Genomic DNA, 17679 nt, shown 5'->3' with positions numbered 1-17679 from the left:
ACCTGCAGACAGCAGTAGGGTGGGTGAGCCAGTGGTTATTCATCTGTTTGAGTTCAGTAGAGGGATGACAGCAGTGGAAGCAGCCAGAAACATTTGTGCCATGTATGGGGTTAATGCCATTGGACAGAGCAAGGCAAGAAAATGGTTTTCTCATTTTAAGGAAGAGCGTTTTGACATTAGTGACTCTCCACATTCAGGAAGACCTTCAGTGTTTGATGAACATTGTTTAAACAGATTAATTCACAGTGATCCATATCAGTATACTCAAGAACTGGCAAATGTGATGAACTGTGATCATTTCACTATCATGTGACATTTGCATGCAAGGGAGAAGGTTAAAAAATTGGGTATATGGATAAGCTAAAATCACAAAAATCAACATGTTGCCATATGTGCATCTCTGCTTGCTCATCATCAGTTGGCTCATGAACAACAACGACCATTCCTATCCTTTATACTGGTGATGAGAAATGGTGTCTTTATGCCATCATAAATAAAAGAAAGAAATGATTCAGTCCAAACAAAGCAGCAACTCCCCATACCAAGACCTGCGTGTATCCCCAAAACATAGTGTCATGCATCTAGTGGAACAGGGATGGTATGGTGTAATACGAATTACTTCCTCGAGGTGTAACCATCACCACTGACACGTTTTGTTAACAAACCATCTGATTTCTACAGTTGCGAAACTGAAAAGTTATCCCACTGTTGGAAAACTGTTGCAAGTAGTGAAGGAGAATATACTATTGATGACTAAAGCCTCTGTTATATGTATTTGTTATGTTTATTAAACATAACAAGGAAGAATGCTAGAACTTGTGCACCAATCTAACAAATATATCCTCATTACCAGATTTGTACATGCCATAGATAGTGGAGTATTTCCTCACAGTTAAAGTACACACACACACACACACACACACACACACACACACACACACACACACACACACACACGTAAATGACCAAGTGATGCCAAAGCATTGTAATCGAGGAAGTAAGTAGTTTCATAATGTTGTCCCAATAGCCCAGAAAGCAAGCACACATTAGTTGTAAACAACCATACGTTATGTCCAGAAACAGTTACCACCAATGCAGTTGTGTATTGTAATTGCCAGAGGGTAGCAGTGAGAGCCAGTATGGAGTGCAAAGTGAAGGCCATTTTGATGCTTATGCACTTAGGCCCAGATCTCAGTCATGGAGTGTTCTGTGTAATGTCTTGTGACCATGTCAGGGTCTGTGGTACTGCTTGCAGAAAGTTTGTTCTGAAGCATACTAAATGAGTATCTCAGTTGTTCCTAGGCTGGAACACGAGATTAATGTTCCAGTGAAGCATATTCATATGAAAATAATAAATTTATTATATTAAACAAATAGTAAAACAGTTATTATTTGTATATATTAAATTACAGTGGGGAGTTTTGCAACTCATTAATTTTAAACAAAAAGTGAAAACCGTGATTATTTATGTATATTAAAAATTTTCAGGGTGGAATTCCTGAGATACCTGGCCTACCTGATCCAACTTTCTCTCAGACAGTGGGTAGTGTCACAACCCACCCTCATGGTTGTCAGTGGTGTCATAAACAATACGCTTCGAAGGCAAAATTGCTACAGCATCAGCGGAAGAAGCATATCGAGCTGCTGCCACCAGGACAGCAGGTAGGTCTTCAGGAGCAACCTTGAGTGTGTGTGTGTGTGTGTGTGTGTGTGTGTGTGTGTTTTACAAAATCAGGTCAGTAATGTAACATAAGACTCCGTGAAGTCCAACCTATTTATATGAGTGACAATTAACAGCACACTTTCTTCAGCCTCAGTGGTTGGTGTACACCCTGAGTATGAGAATTATCAAGACTACAGGACAATGACAGACAGGTAAATGCATGGTCTGGCTGTGTGGTTGGGAAAACCTGGGCATCTGGCCATTGCCGTCCAACATGAAGGGTTAACCGCCATGGCTGAATTGAGTGTCCAGAGTAAATATCAAATAAAATTAAATCGAACAAAAACTGAACCCAGTTAGCTACAGAGAAGCCAGTAACATGGTTACAAAGACAAAAATAAGAAGTCCGTAGGTAAAAATGTCTCCTGAATCCTAAAAGCAGTTTTTAAGTTATTTAAAAAATTTGAAACTCCCTTCCCATCCCCCATGGGAGAGGGGTCAACCTTTTTATTTTCAAGTGGAAACCCTCTCCCCGATTTTTATTTCAGATCCAGATTCTTCATCAAAAAGCCTTGGGTCTACCCACTGTAATTGACAAAGTTCAATTTTTATGGTTATTGCAGTTGACGAACTTCCCTGAGGTGGATAAATGGGAACCTTACAGGCATCACTATGCATTTTTTACACAGATCACAAACCTATCATTCCTGCATGCCTGTGACATCCAAAGAGCACCCAAGATGTTGTCCCGGATGCATCAGTCGACCCATATGCTTCAGTTTTCTTAATATATGCATGAGGTGATGCGTCTTTTGTTTCAAATCCACCTTTTTGTCTTTCTCTAAACTTACAAAAAATATTTAAAATTAATATTTGTCAGACCATATAGTTGAAATATAGTACAGTTAAATCTGACTCGTCTTTTTTGTAACTAGCTACTTCACCAAATACTAATCCTGAGTTATTAATACATAATCTTATTAAAACATCACATGTATCATGTAAATTAACATCAAAAGTTAATGGACAACTGAAATCTGGCAAAATTTTGTAACATGTGTGGACCACCAGTGTAATTATAAATGTGGATTAAGATCTGATAATCATTCCCAAAGAGTTATATTAACTACAACTTCTGGTGAAAGAGATGTGTTAATAGATAACTCAACATCTTGTTTTATGTTTAGTTTGGATAAATCATTATTGCCCTCCACCAAAGTGTCAAAATGAATACCAAGCTTCTACCTTACATAAATCTGTATCCTGTTTCGAAATATTTATTCTGAAACTTGTGGTCTAAGGTTTGTTTTGATTCAATATCCAACTAAACGAAACCCTTAATTAATGGATTTACAGCAAAATCAGATTGTACAGTTATAAAAAACTGTAAATCCTTTGATATTTGTAGAAAAGTAGATTGTAATTCAAGTTTTCTTTATATGAATCCTTAATGAGTTCCTTAAGTTTTTTATGGTAGACTTGTAATTCCACTCTTAGTTCATCACCTTGGGTCCTTAATTGTTCCATTAATTCAATTTTATTTGCATCTGGCTTAGTATCTAACATATTTAAAATGTATTTGTTTACTAAACTGCTCACTCTAACTTTTCAAAAATTCTTTTGTGTGTTGTTCCATATTTCGGGTCGGTACAGGTATACAACTACCACATGTAATTTGCTTCAGGCTGCTACTGCTGTCAGATTAATACTGTTAAAACGATCTTTCAACTGCAAATATACTCTTTAACTAGTCATCTCCTTCAGATAGGATTTAACACAGGACAGCAAACAATGCTCGAGTAGCTCGCTGTGGTGCAGTGTTAGCAGGAAGCTGGATCACTGCACTGGGTGAACTGGGCTACAGTCGGTAGAGGTGCGGCTGCTGCTGTCATTGCTCAGTGCTGTTTCGTACTTGTGGGACCAATAGAGCACTTTTAGTCATTTGATAGATCTTGACCACCAGTCTTCAGATAATATATAAACTTTTCTTTGATGTAACTGTTGTCCATGGATTTAATGACTACCCATCAACAAAGTTAATTCTTCTTAAATCTCTTTAAATGCAGTGCCAACAATGGCCTGTGCGCTTCACTGTAATTTCGGGTATTGAACATGTTTCTAAGGACAACAGAAGTGCTTGTTGAAAATTCTTTCTTCAGAAATTAATTTCTACTTGATTTGTCTTTAATAGACTCTTCTTATTTCGATTTCATTGATTTTCCATCACAAATATTGTTTGGATACTGCACTGGGGCACCAGAATGAAGTGTTTTTACTGGAGTTGTGTAGAGTGTGTTCATTCAGATTATGAGCTCTGCGACTCTAGAATTCTGAACTGTTGCTTCTGAATTCAACATTCAGAGGAACTGTGTATTTCTTGATATGGACTTCCTCACTATTGGAGCTGTATCTATGCTGGAACTCATATCTCTCTTCAACTCTCTACTAAATGATTGAAAGCACTTCTTAATGATTGCAACTATATTGATTTAATTTTTCAGTTTCAACAAGATCTATAAGGCAACCTTTTGTATTCAATTTGTGAACATACTTTGATATGTCACTACATTAAATCTGTAATATGTTCATGGACTACAGCTCTGAACCTTTGACAGCTAAGCTTTGTCTCTCCTATGTGACATCACAATCAATGTCATGGTATGCCTTGCTTCTGTGAGCTGGAGTAACAGTCCAACCATCAGATACCACAAATAAAAGTATTTTCAGCTGTGGCAATCGTCACTCTTTGATTAGATAAATTAACATAATATCATTATATTCGGAATGCTGTGCTGCACCACATTGTCACTTTATAATGTAGGACAGTGTGTTGCCTTCTGCAACCATAACATGTGGAGCCATCTGAAAAGGACTGTGGATGGAAATGCCGTACTTCAATAATTGACTAAGTGAACTGTTACTCAGGCTGGAAAAAGCTCAAGGAACATCCTTTGCCTAGCATATGCCAACCATTGTCTTGGTTTTTTCACTTACTTACACAACTGATGTTACAAAACCAATTTTGAACTTCTTCAGCTGCCACGTGGTCAGCGAACCAGCTCATCATCATCTGGAAATCCTCCTAGTCCTGCTCAATCAGGATCAGGCAGTAGCCGCAGCCCACAACACTCTACAGCTGACAACTACTCACAGTTAGCATTGACCAAGAAAGACCATTCTGTCCAAGACCACGATGATACTGTTGATGCAGAAAATGGACACACCAGTAATGATGATCTTTTGGTTGATAATGTCATCAATATAGTTCCTGGTAAGTAACTTAGAGTTAAAGCATCCTTATTGGTCACACAGTCTTAATTCAGTATATATCTTTCATTTTTCTAATTTTTGAATTGAAAAATTGTAAAATTGTTTCGTTGGTGCAGGCTAACAGAAGTATCTGGAGGGAATGTTTTACAAAGCTGTAATATGTTCAACAAAACATAATATTTCTCTCTGTATATAAACTGTATCATCTGTATGAGAGTTTGTTTGATTCTTTCTATGTATGCCACAACATCAATGACTTCATAATCTGGAAATTGTGACTCAATGTTGGGATAAGCATTTTACATTATATGTGGTTTATTATTGATGGGAAATGATGATGATGATACAAAGAAAATTGTTTTGTATGTGGTGGCGGCTTTTGACACTTAAATGATAGTCGACTGCTACTCTAATTCTATTGCAACTGAAACACACGCCCTTTCCATATGTGAACTATGACTGCTGCAAGCTATTTCTTCAAAAGTTTGAGATATAATCATTCTCAGTATTTAACTCAGTGAATCCTGTGAGGCAATAAATGGGTTGCAGTTCTCAGAATGAGATTTTCACTCTGCAGCAGAGTGTGCACTGATATGAAATTTCCTGGCAGATTAAACTTCGAACTCAGGACCTTTGCCTTTTGTGGGCAAGTGCTCTACCATCTGAGCTACCCGAGGACGACTCACTACCCATCCTCACAGCTTGAGTTCTGCCAGTACCTTGTCTCCTACCTTCCAGACTTCACAGAAGCTCTTCTGTGAACCTTGCAGCACTTGCCCGCGAAAGGCAAAGGTCCCAAGTTCGAGTCTCGGTCCAGCACACAGTTTTAATCTGCTGGGTTACAGTTCTGTCCATAATTAAATTGTTTTTATTTATTTGTTGGTTGATCATTGTTAATGTTTCATATTGATGCATTTTATTGTCACACTGACCATAAAAACATCATCATGCTTTCCAGGTGATTATGAGATAGCAGCTACTGCAGAAGATCTGCAGCAATTACAAGAGTCTGGAATTATAATTGATGCCTCAGCTCTCAGAGATAGGGCATTCAAGGTATGTAACATTTTCAGTTTCATACACAGTTGCTTGTTTATGGTGGATGGGGCCATGGGGAGTTGTAAAGAAACTGAGGTGAGGCGGTTATGAAATACTATGTTCAAATAATTGTTAATTATATCTTATGACAGCAATATTGAAATAAACTTGTGTATATGGTCCATAAAGTTAGTGAAGAAATGTGCAAATGGGGAATGAAGTGACTGTAGGAATTAGTTACCTCAAGGTAGTAGCATGTAGTAGGCCAATTGTAACATCCAGGTTGACCAAATATTGTTTCATTATTTATTTGCAACTGCGGTAAAACTCTTTTACTGACTGCCTAAATGTCACTTCTCATTGCCTGCTCACCAGTTCATCAACCAGGCTACTTGTACACAGTGTCCTATATGTTGAACTACTTTAGAAAGGCCTGCCAGCTTGTGATCTATTCTTGCTTTCACTGTAACACACTGCAATATTCTCTAAAAAAGCAAACTTCTACTTATGTTTGGAGTAATACTTGGTGTGGTAAAAATATTTGCCTGTTTTTAATTAATGATGCATATTACACAACATTTCAACGTGTTTATTGAGACCTTATTTTCTGGAAATGTAACATATTTGGATACCTCTGCCATTTAAGAACCATAAAATAAATGTCTTTGGATTTAACAAATGACATTATGTAAGTGGTTATAATTTTTTCTTTTGAACTCTTGAAGTCTCCCCACCAAAGCTGTCTAAAATACACCCAAATGTTTCATTTGATGTGGCTGAGATTTCTTGGTGAATGGTTCATGTATAGCTTGTCCATTGCACTTAGTTTGTTGATGTACACTCTTGATATAAGAGAATGTGCCCAGAAAAAGAAAATCACTTGCCCTCAGACGTGGGAATTATGCGAGCGAAGCAAGGCTCTCTACTTTCCGTTCCATAGGTCCATAGTGAGGAGATCCTCAATGAGATTATTCATAGGCTATTTTAGCCATGCATCATCAAACAGAAAGCCATTTGCATGCTTATTTACAGTCATTATTATAAAGAGCAGTCAAATGAAAGCAAGACAGATGGAAAAACGTATAGGTAAACATATAGGTTAATATAATGGAAGGAAACATTCCACGTGGGAAAAATTATATATAAAAACAAAGATGAGGTGACTTACCGAACAAAAGCGCTGGCAGGTCGATAGACACACAAACAAACACAAACATACACACAAAATTCAAGCTTTCGCAACAAACTGTTGCCTCATCAGGAAAGAGGGAAGGAGAGGGGAAGACGAAAGGAAGTGGGTTTTAAGGGAGAGGGTAAGGAGTCATTCCAATCCCGGGAGCGGAAAGACTTACCTTAGGGGGAAAAAAGGACAGGTATACACTCGCACACACGCACATATCCATCCACACATACAGATACAAGCAGACATATTTAAATATGCTGCGGGAATTAGATTAGGAAATGAGACGCTTAAAGAAGTAAATGAGTTTTGCTATTTGGGGAGCAAAATAGCTAATGATGGTCGAAGTAGAGAGTATATAAAATGTAGACTGGCAATGGCAAGGAAAGTGTTTCTGAAGAAGAGAAATTTGTTAACATCAAGTATATATTTAAGTGTGAGGATATCGTTTCTGAAAGTATTTGTATGGAGTGTAGCCATGTATGGAAGTGAAACGTGGACAGTAAATAGTTTAGACAAGAAGAGAATAGAAGCTTTTGAAATATGGTGCTACAGAAGAATGCTGAAGATTAGATGGGTAGATCACATAATTAACGAGGAGGTATTGAATAGATTTGGAGAGAAGATAAATTTGTGGCACAACTTGACTAGGAGAAGGGATAGGTTGGTAGGGCATATTCTAGTATTGGAGGGCAACGTGGAGGGTAAAAATAGTAGAGGGAGACCAAGAGATGAATACACTAAACAGATTCAGTAGAATGTAGATTGCAGTAGGTACTGGCAGATGAAAAAGCTTGCACAAGATAGAGTAGCATGGAGAGCTGCATCAAACTAGTCTCTGGACTGAAGACAACAACAACAACAATGCATGTGAATGACACTGTGCAAACCATCTCTGTGGCTGTTATCCTTGTAGTTCATTCTGATTACAATGAATATCAGTGGAGGATTGCAGTAGTACAACCCACTGAAAATCAGATAAAATTCTCTGTAGCTACAAATGTTGTTTTATTGGTGTACATTATATTTTCTATGATTTAGGTCCATCAAAAGTTGTTCCTGTTACAGTGTGTTTAAAACTCGATTAATGTTGTTCCAATGTTGGAACTATTTTTGCTTCTGTTGTTACATGAAAAAGTGCAAGGAACAAACTGATACAAGAAAAGCAGTTATGAACAGACTTGTATTTTAATTGGAGCCTGCAGTTATTGTTAAATTGGGGTGCAGAAGTGGCTGAGGGAGGGGGACTGAAATGCCGTGTGCTTCAATAAATGAACAAACTTTTTTACTAAAGGCAATGTATATATTAAGTAATTTCTACTGCTTCAGTTACTTTTTACTAATATTTAACTAGCATGATGCATTTTGGCAGCATGCTGCCATCATCAGGTGCATTCCACTTACATGTACATTATGTTGATCTGAAGTGTGATTAGTTTTGTTTGCTGGGGGTTCCACTGAGATGATGTGTTGAAATACAATCATATTTGTTGGTAATTTAGCTGTCTGGAACACAGATTACGGTGAAGAACACATCACAGCTTAATATTTTCACACAAAGATAGTTACTATGATGTAAAGAACTGTATGTGAAAGAGTTAAGCTTTGATGTGTTTCTCACTGTGCACTACACACATTTCACAAGCTACCGTATGGTGTACGGCAAGAGGATATCATGTACCACTACTAGCCATTTCCTTTCCTGTTTCCCTCACAAATGAAGTATGGGGAAAATGACTGCCTATATGCTTCCATACTAGCCTGAACTCATATTTTCTTTGTTGTTCTTATACAAATTGTCCATTGGTGACATAGAATTGTTCTGCAGTCGACCTGAAATACTGATTCTCTAAAGTTTCTCAATAGTCGTCTTCCCTCCAGAGATTCACATTTGAGTACACAAAGCCTCTCCGCAATACTTGTGTGGTGATCAAACCTACTGGTATCAAAACTAGGAACATACCTGTGAATTGCTTCAATGTCTTCCTTTAATCTGATTTGGTGAGCATCCCACACACTAGAGCAGTACTCAAGAATGGGTTGCAGTAATGTGCTATATGCTGTTCCTTTATAGAAAAGCTACACTTTCCTGAAATTCTCCCAGTTAACTAAAGTCAAGGATTTTTGTTATAAAGTTCTGACAGCCAAAGTGTCTTTACTTTGCTGGCAGTCCGATTTCATTTTATATGTATCAACTGGTGAGTGTTCATCAGAGGACATCACACTATGGCCTAGCCTAAACAAAGTGCTGTATACACTACACAAGCACTCTGGTCAGTCAAGTAGTTAGAGTAGTTGGTTCCTTTATGTTGTGCACCCCTGATCTATCAAGGGGAGTCCTCCAATTCTCCACCCTATAGCCCACGTCCAGAAATCTACAACCAGACTGTTACAGAATTGATGGAAACTTTGGTTGAGAACGTGCATGATGGTGGCATTATGCTACTAAAATGCATCATGCTAGTTAAAAATTAATTTCTACTGCTTGAGTCACTTTTTATTAATTCATAAATTTACTATACAGTCACAGTCATCAAAACGGTCTGTTACATGTAAAAATATAAGTTAATATAGCTATAAATTTATTTTTTAATAGGGAAACATTCCACGTGGGAAAAATATATCTAAAAACAAAGATGATGTGACTTACCAAACGAAAGCGCCGGCACGTCAATAGACACACAAACAAACACAAACATACACACAAAATTCAAGCTTTCGCAACAAACTGTTGCCTCATCAGGAAAGAGGGAAGGAGAGGGAAAGACGAAAGGATGTGGGTTTTAAGGGAGAGGGTAAGGAGTCATTCCAATCCCGGGAGCAGAAAGACTTACCTTAGGGGGAAGAAAGGACGGGTATACACTCGTACACACACACATATCCATCCACACATATACAGACACAAGCAGACATATTTAAAGACAAAGAGTTTAGGCAGAGATGTCAGTCGAGGTAGAAGTGCAGAGGCAAAGATGTTGTTGAATGACAGGTGAGGTATGAGTGGTGGCAACTTGAAATTAGCGGAGATTGAGGCCTGGTGGATAACGGGAAGAGAGGATATATTGAAGAGCAAGTTCCCATCTCCGGAGTTCGGATAGGTTGGTGTTAGTGGGAAGTATCCAAATAACCCGGACGGTGTAAGACTGTGCCAAGATGTGCTGGCCGTGCACCAAGGCATGTTTAGCCACAGGGTGATCCTCATTACCAACAAACACTGTCTGCCTGTGTCCATTCATGCGAATGGACAGTTTGTTGCACAGTGTAGGCAGGTCAGTTGGTAAATCACGTGGGTGCTTTCACACGTGGCTCTGCCTTTGATCGTGTACACCTTCCGGGTTACAGGACTGGAGTAGGTGGTGGTGGGAGGGTGCATGGGACAGGTTTTACAACGGGGGTGGTTACCAGGGTAGGAGCCAGAGGGTAGGGAAGGTGGTTTGGGGATTTCATAGGGATGAACTAAGAGGTTACGAAGGTTGGGTGGACGGCGGAAGGACACTCTTGGTGGAGTGGGAAGGATATCATGAAGGATGGATCTCATTTCAGGGCAGGATTTGAGGAAGTCTTATCCCTGCTGGAGAGCCACATTCAGAGTCTGATCCAGTCCCGGAAAGTATCCTGTCACAAGTGGGGCACTTTTGTGTTTCTTCTGTGGGGGGTTCTGGGTTTGAGAGGATGAGGAAGTGGCTCTGGTTATTTGCTTCTGTACCAGGTCGGGAGGGTAGTTGCGGGATGCGAAAGCTGTTGTCAGGTTGTTGGTGTAATGGTTCAGGAATTCCGAACTGGAGCAGATTCGTTTGCCACGAAGACCTAGGCTGTAGGAAAGGGACCGTTTGATGTGGAATGGGTGGCAGCTGTCATAATGGAGGTACTGTTGCTTGTTGGTGGGTTTGATGTGGATGGACGTATGAAGCTGGCCATTGGACAGGTGGAGGTCAACATCAAGGAAAGTGGCATGGGATTTGGAGTAGGACCAGGTGAATCTGATGGAACCAAAGGAGTTGAGGTTGGAGAGGAAATTCTGGAGTTCTTCTTCACTGTGAGTCCAGATCATGAAGATGTCATCAATAAATCTGTACCAAACTGTGGGTTGGCAGGCTTGGGTAACCAAGAAGGCTTCCTCTAAGCGACCCATGAATAGGTAGGCGTACGAGGGGGCCATCCTGGTACCCATGGCTGTTCCCTTTAATTGTTGGTATGTCTGGCATTCAAAAGTGAAGAAGTTGTGGGTCAAGATGAAGCTGGCTAAGGTAATGAGGAAAGAGGTTTTAGGTAGAGTGGCAGGTGATCGGCATGAAAGGAAGTGCTCCATCGCAGCGAGGCCCTGGACGTGTGGGATATTTGTGTATAAGGAGGTGGCATCAATGGTTACAAGGATGGTTTCCGAGGGTAACGGTTTGGGTAAGGATTCCAGGCGTTCGAGGAAGTGGTTGGTGTCTTTGATGAAGGATGGGAGACTGCATGTAATGGGTTGAAGGTGTTGATCTACGTAGGCGGAGATGTGTTCTGTGGGGGCTTGGTAACCAGCTACAATGGGGCGGCCGGGATGATTGGGTTTGTGAATTTTAGGAAGAAGGTAGAAGGTAGGGGTGCGGGGTGTCGGTGGGGTCAGGAGGTTGATGGAGTCAGGTGAAAGGTTTTGTAGGGGGCCTAAGGTTCTGAGGATTCCTTGAAGCTCCACCTGGACATCAGGAATGGGATTACCTTGGCAAACTTTGTATGTGGTGTTGTATGAAAGCTGACGCAGTCCCTCAGCCACATACTCCCGACGATCAAGTACCACGGTCATGGAACCCTTGTCCGCCGGAAGGATGACAATGGACCGGTCAGCCTTCAGATCACGGATAGCCTGGGCTTCAGCAGTGGTGATGTTGGGAGTAGGATTAAGGTTTTTTAAGAAGGATTGAGATGCAAGGCCGGAAGTCAGAAATTCCTGGAAGGTTTGGAGAGGGTGATTTTGAGGAAGGGGAGGTGGGTCCCGCTGTAATGGAGGATGGAACTGTTCCAGGCAGGGTTCAGTTTGGATAGTGTCTTGGGGAGTTGGATCATTAGGAGTAGGATTAGCATCATTTTTCTTCGTGGCAAAGTGATACTTCCAGCAGAGAGTACAAGTGTAGGACAGTAAATCTTTGACGAGGGCTGTTTGGTTGAATCTGGGAGTGGGGCTGAAGGTGAGGCCTTTGGATAGGACACAGGTTTCGGATTGGGAGAGAGGTTTGGAGGAAAGGTTAACTACTGAATTAGGGTGTTGTGGTTCCCTGAACCATTACACCGACAACCTGACAACAGCTTTCGCATCCCACAACTACCCTCCCGACTTGGTACAGAAGCAAATAACCAGAGCCACTTCCTCATCCTCTCAAACCCAGAACCCCCCACAGAAGAAACACAAAAGTGCCCCACTTGTGACAGGATACTTTCCGGGACTGGATCAGACTCTGAATGTGGCTCTCCAGCAGGGATACGACTTCCTCAAATCCTGCCCTGAAATGAGATCCATCCTTCATGATATCCTCCCCACTCCACCAAGAGTGTCTTTCCGCCGTCCACCTAACCTTCGTAACCTCTTAGTTCATCCCTATGAAATCCCCAAACCACCTTCCCTACCCTCTGGCTCCTACCCTGGTAACCGCCCCCGGTGTAAAACCTGTCCCATGCACCCTCTCACCACCACCTACTCCAGTCCTGTAGCCCGGAAGGTGTACATGATCAAAGGCAGAGCCACGTGTGAAAGCACCCACGTGATTTACCAACTGACCTGCCTACACTGTGACGCATTCTATGTGGGAATGACCAGCAACAAACTGTCCATTTGCATGAATGGACACAGGCAGACAGTGTTTGTTGGTAATGAGGATCATCCTGTGGCTAAACATGCCTTAGTGCATGGCCAGCACATCTTGGCACAGTGTTACACTGTCCGGGTTATCTGGATACTTCCCACTAACACCAACCTATCCGAACTCCAGAGATGGGAACTTGCTCTTCAATATATCCTCTCTTCCCGTTATCCACGAGGCCTCAATCTCCGCTAATTTCAAGTTGCCGCCACTCATACCTCACCTGTCATTCAACAACATCTTTGCCTCTGCACTTCTGCCTCTGCCTCGACTGACATCTCTGCCCAAATTCTTTGTCTTTAAATATGTCTGCTTGTGTCTGTATATGTGTGGATGGATATGTGTGTGTGTACGAGTGTATACCCGTCCTTTTTTCCCCCTAAGGTAAGTCTTTCCGCTCCCGGGATTGGAATGACTCCTTACCCTCTCCCTTAAAACCCACATCCTTTCGTCTTTCCCTCTCCTTCCCTCTTTCCTGATGAGGCAACAGTTTGTTGCGAAAGCTTGAATTTTGTGTGTTTGTTTGTGTGTCTATCGACGTGCCAGCGCTTTCGTTTGGTAAGTCACATCATCTTTGTTTTTAGATATATAAATTTATTTTACTATAAATAAGTTGTTTTATTTTTACCCAACACAAATTTAATTTTGTCGGCACAGGAACTGCGACTAACAGTTCCAGGAGGACATTTCTTGCGTGTTGCTGCATCACCGTGGCAGCAACAGGCAATTGACTCGGAACTGGTTCCGTTTGCAGCTGCGGAGCCTCCACGTTGAGCAATGCAAGATCTCCTGCTGTGGATTTTTTTGGATGCCAGGATGAACCCTGGTTTGGAGTTGCTGCCAGCTGTGGTTGGTGGCATCTATTTTTGGTTTGTGCTGGCACTGCCCCGGCCTTTGTGCCTGGGTTTTTGTCTGGGGGCCTGGGGGTACGGCCGGGAGGCGCCCCCTCCTCACCCACTCTGCATGTGTAGAGATTGGGTGGGCTGTTCTCCTTTGGCAGATGAATCTGTCAGTTGGAGACAGCTCTTGTTGTCTTCACCGACACTTTAGCTTTATTGTTCACCTTCTGTTTTGGATGCAATTGGTATTGCTGTTTAGAGGAGTGCAAGTCCACTAATATTTTAATACTAGTCTCTAGAAAAGGTATTTGCAGGAATCAGGGCTGCAATTGTCATGCTACAGGGAGCACTACAAGTGCAATGTGAATTTTTTTTACATGTGTAGGTTGAAGCATTGCTTCCACTATTGGTGATTGTTGTAGCCATTGTTACAGTTGGTAATTGCTTGTGGAGGTTTCAGGCACTCCTGTTGGAATTTTATTAATCTTGTGTGATCTTTATTTATTTGCTTTGTGAGGGAAAAAAGGATTTGCTCTTCTTACATGCATTTGATTCCTAAAGTTAGTAGCTTTTCCCTTCTACTTGTAACTGGATAAATGTTGTGTGTGAGCTGTACATTCATTTTAGGTACCACATTGTTTACAATATCTGTTAAAACTGGTGCTTTTAAAAGATACTCTCATTAATTACTTTGCCATGATAGACGGTGTAGTAAACATCATAAAATATAGTTAAGTTTTGTCTTGTACTATTTATCCATCTAATTTCATGTTAAATCGAGATCCTTGCTGTCTCTAGCTTGTAGCAACATTTGTACTAACTTGTATTTGCATCTTACAATTGATGCACATGAGAAAGCTGTAATTTTTTCAAATTTTTTCACCTTCTGTGGATGTTATACTGTTGTTCAAATAGTTTTGCAGCTCAAATTTTGTGTAGTGCTCATTGTTGTTTCGATAGAATCATTTGTAAATAGGCAATCAAATGATGACAGTGTGTCAACAAAAATAACAAACCTGAAAAGATAGTTGTTAAATATGAGGTGTTGTTTAATTACAATATATATATATGTCTATATATGAATGTTTAAAATATTCTGTTGCATTATTTTCATTGTTGAATGTAATAAAGTTATAAAGTTGATGTCATAGAAGTGTTTACTAATTTTCATTCTGCCAGCATGAAATAAGATGCTTCTGTTTGAAATTGGATGAGGTATCAGAGAAGTGTTTTATATAGATGTTACGACTAATGTGCTTTTGACCATTGTAAATTGAGATATTTGTGTTTGAATTTTGATGAGATGTCAAAACAGTGTCTGATGAGTGTCATTAGTATCTCATTTTAGGATTAGATTTGTAAAAAAATTGAGATAGAAGACTCTAGCAGTTTTATTATTATTGTTGTTGTTATTATTTCACAATTAAATAACTCTTATATTTGATCATACATATGTTTTGAATACAATTCATACACTTTGTTTATACTTGACTAATTAGTAATACATGTGTATAAGATCATACTTTTGGAAACTATAGACGAAGATTACTACAAAGAAGGATTGTATCATTTAATAAGTGAGAAATTCGACAATAACATGTCAGAGCATAAATGTTATACATTTATTGCACAGATAATTTACTGTGATTGTGTAAAATAAAACTATTTTGATGGATGTACATCTGTTAGGGTTTAAAGAGATATATATGTGGTTAATTAGCAATGGATTGTTTTCATATAAAATTGTGTAGTCTATTCTGGTGACCATTTATAGAACTTCATTTTTCGCCTATCAGGCTGCAGTTTAATCCAAAACTATTTAAAAATCAAATATGCTTCTTTTCCTAGCAGCCCTAGTAACTGCAAGAAATTTTTCATCCATATACTTGTTGTACTTCAGTGTGAAGTTTGTATGAGTGTGTGATTGTGAATACAAAATTTTATGTACTCCATCAGCACTTTTTTCTTGGAGAGCTTTTCCTGACTTTGTTGTTTAATTATTGATCAATAAACAGCATTTGGTTACTAAGACCTTGTTCCTACTTCTCTTAATCCAGTAACAGCATTCCTCTTGCCTCTTTGATTTGGTACACACACAGGTGGCACAGTAATTAATACACTGGATTCTCATTGAGCAGTGGGTTAAATTGTGCAGTTTTCCTGATTGGCAGTCATGATAAGAAATTGTAACATTGTATTCTCTCCTGAAGCAATTGATTATTTAAATTTTACTATGAAAACCACCTGCCAATATATTCTATACCATAACAATCTTTTGAGACTGAATATTCAGTAGATGATGCGCAGGTGACTTGGGTGAAAAGTGCACCGAGTGTCACATGGTGAAGACCTTTTTGCATTGCCAGTGTTGTGCCTCGAGAATTTCAGAGTAAATTCCAGAAACCCTCGTATTTCGACTGTCTCAAACGTAAAGTAGAACTGTGTCTACTGCACCACATTTATGTGTGTGCAGGACAGACGTGTATCGGATGGATGATCGTCACGGGCAGGTAGTTACCGAGCCCGCCTAAGGAGTTACACATCCAGGTCAAGGAGTAAAAGTGTCATGTGACGTCAAACATTATTGTGTGAACATTTGAATGTTGTTGAAAGAAGAGAAGAGAGAATTACTTATTCATTCATTCTCTTACTTTTGTAAGGTCTGGACAGTTGTCTTGTTAAACTTGGAGAGATTTATAGACAGTATTTATGGAAAAATGAATGAGATAGTTTCTGACGGACTGGAAGGTGTCGAGCTTACGAAAAATGTTTTAGTTGTATGAAAATTGTTATGTGTAATGAAAATACAGTGAGATTGAGTTAAAGTATTCTCGAGTGTACGGAGTTATTTTAAAGGTATAAAAATTCCTCCAAAGTAGCATCTTATCTTCAGAGAAGAAGTTGTGCAGGACATTGCAGCCGGCTATCATGAAAAGAAGATCGGCGAAGCAACTCCAAGGAAATTCAATAGCCAAGGGGGGGTGCGAGTCTTGCACACCAATACCACACTGCCACCCTTGATCACTGGAAACCGCCAGGGTGTGTTCTGTGAGTCTCACACTATGTGCTCCAGCTATCATTTGCTGCCGATAACACTGTGATATCCACCACATAGGTAACCAATTTCTGTTGGTGATACTCATTTGTGAAGTTAATACACCAGGTAAGCTGTTAATCATGTTTTTTCATCTAATATTTGTTGTTTTCTTTATGCTGCCCACAGTGAAACTCAAGTGGCAAAATATTCGTCACCATACATGCACTTACACAAAAATCAGTGCTAAATGTTCATCTTGTTTCAGATCATCACATGATGGCCAGAACTAGCCCTTGCACCAATGTAAGGAAGCAGATCTTTTAATTCCCATATGTTTTTGTTTACAGAAATAGTACTGTAAATGATGGGGTAATTTATTTTGAATAAAACCCTCTGTTTTGTAGCAGCCTCAATTGCAGTTCTCAAGATGTAGACAGCTTTAACTGCATTTGTCTTCAGGTCTTAAAACTACTGACTGCCAAAACAGTGAGGTTTATATAAAACTGTAGTGGCCAAACTGGACTGTGCTGCTTCAGCTCGTGAATGTCAGGGCAGGAATGGAGGCAGGTATGGGGCAGGGGCTAGTAGTGTTAAGAAATTGAAGGATACGTTACAAGGATAGTAATCCATTGAAGTTGAGCATTTGTTCAGCAGTGTTTTCCACCACTGTGTGACCAACTATGCTTTTTCTTAAAGCGGCCATTCATGTGGGGGGTAGTCATTCCCACATCAATGCTGTGCAAAAGTTACAGCAGAGCTCTTCCGACAACATTTCATGCCTCCAGTCAGCCACTGTCCAGCTTATATGATGTTTG

General features: G+C 40.0%; 1 protein-coding gene across 3 annotated transcripts in view; it reads left to right on the top strand.

Annotated features, from left to right (window-relative positions):
* The window catches only part of LOC126416290 (zinc finger protein 836-like), a 208782-nt gene extending 192924 nt beyond the window's left edge, over positions 1–15858 (top strand). For all 3 annotated transcript variants that reach the window (XM_050083941.1, XM_050083942.1, XM_050083940.1), the window contains 4 exons: positions 1489–1662; positions 4700–4934; positions 5892–5989; positions 13646–15858. In XM_050083941.1, the coding sequence (XP_049939898.1) occupies positions 1489–1662; positions 4700–4934; positions 5892–5989; positions 13646–13762 (624 nt within the window). In that variant the 3' untranslated portion in view covers positions 13763–15858. The remainder of the gene's footprint in view (positions 1–1488; positions 1663–4699; positions 4935–5891; positions 5990–13645) is intronic.
* Positions 15859–17679: the final 1821 nt, after the last annotated feature.

The sequence above is a fragment of the Schistocerca serialis genome, chromosome 8 (genome assembly GCF_023864345.2).
Source record: "Schistocerca serialis cubense isolate TAMUIC-IGC-003099 chromosome 8, iqSchSeri2.2, whole genome shotgun sequence".
In the NCBI taxonomy this organism is placed as follows: domain Eukaryota; kingdom Metazoa; phylum Arthropoda; class Insecta; order Orthoptera; family Acrididae; genus Schistocerca; species Schistocerca serialis.
This window is presented reverse-complemented; position numbering and strand designations above follow the sequence as displayed.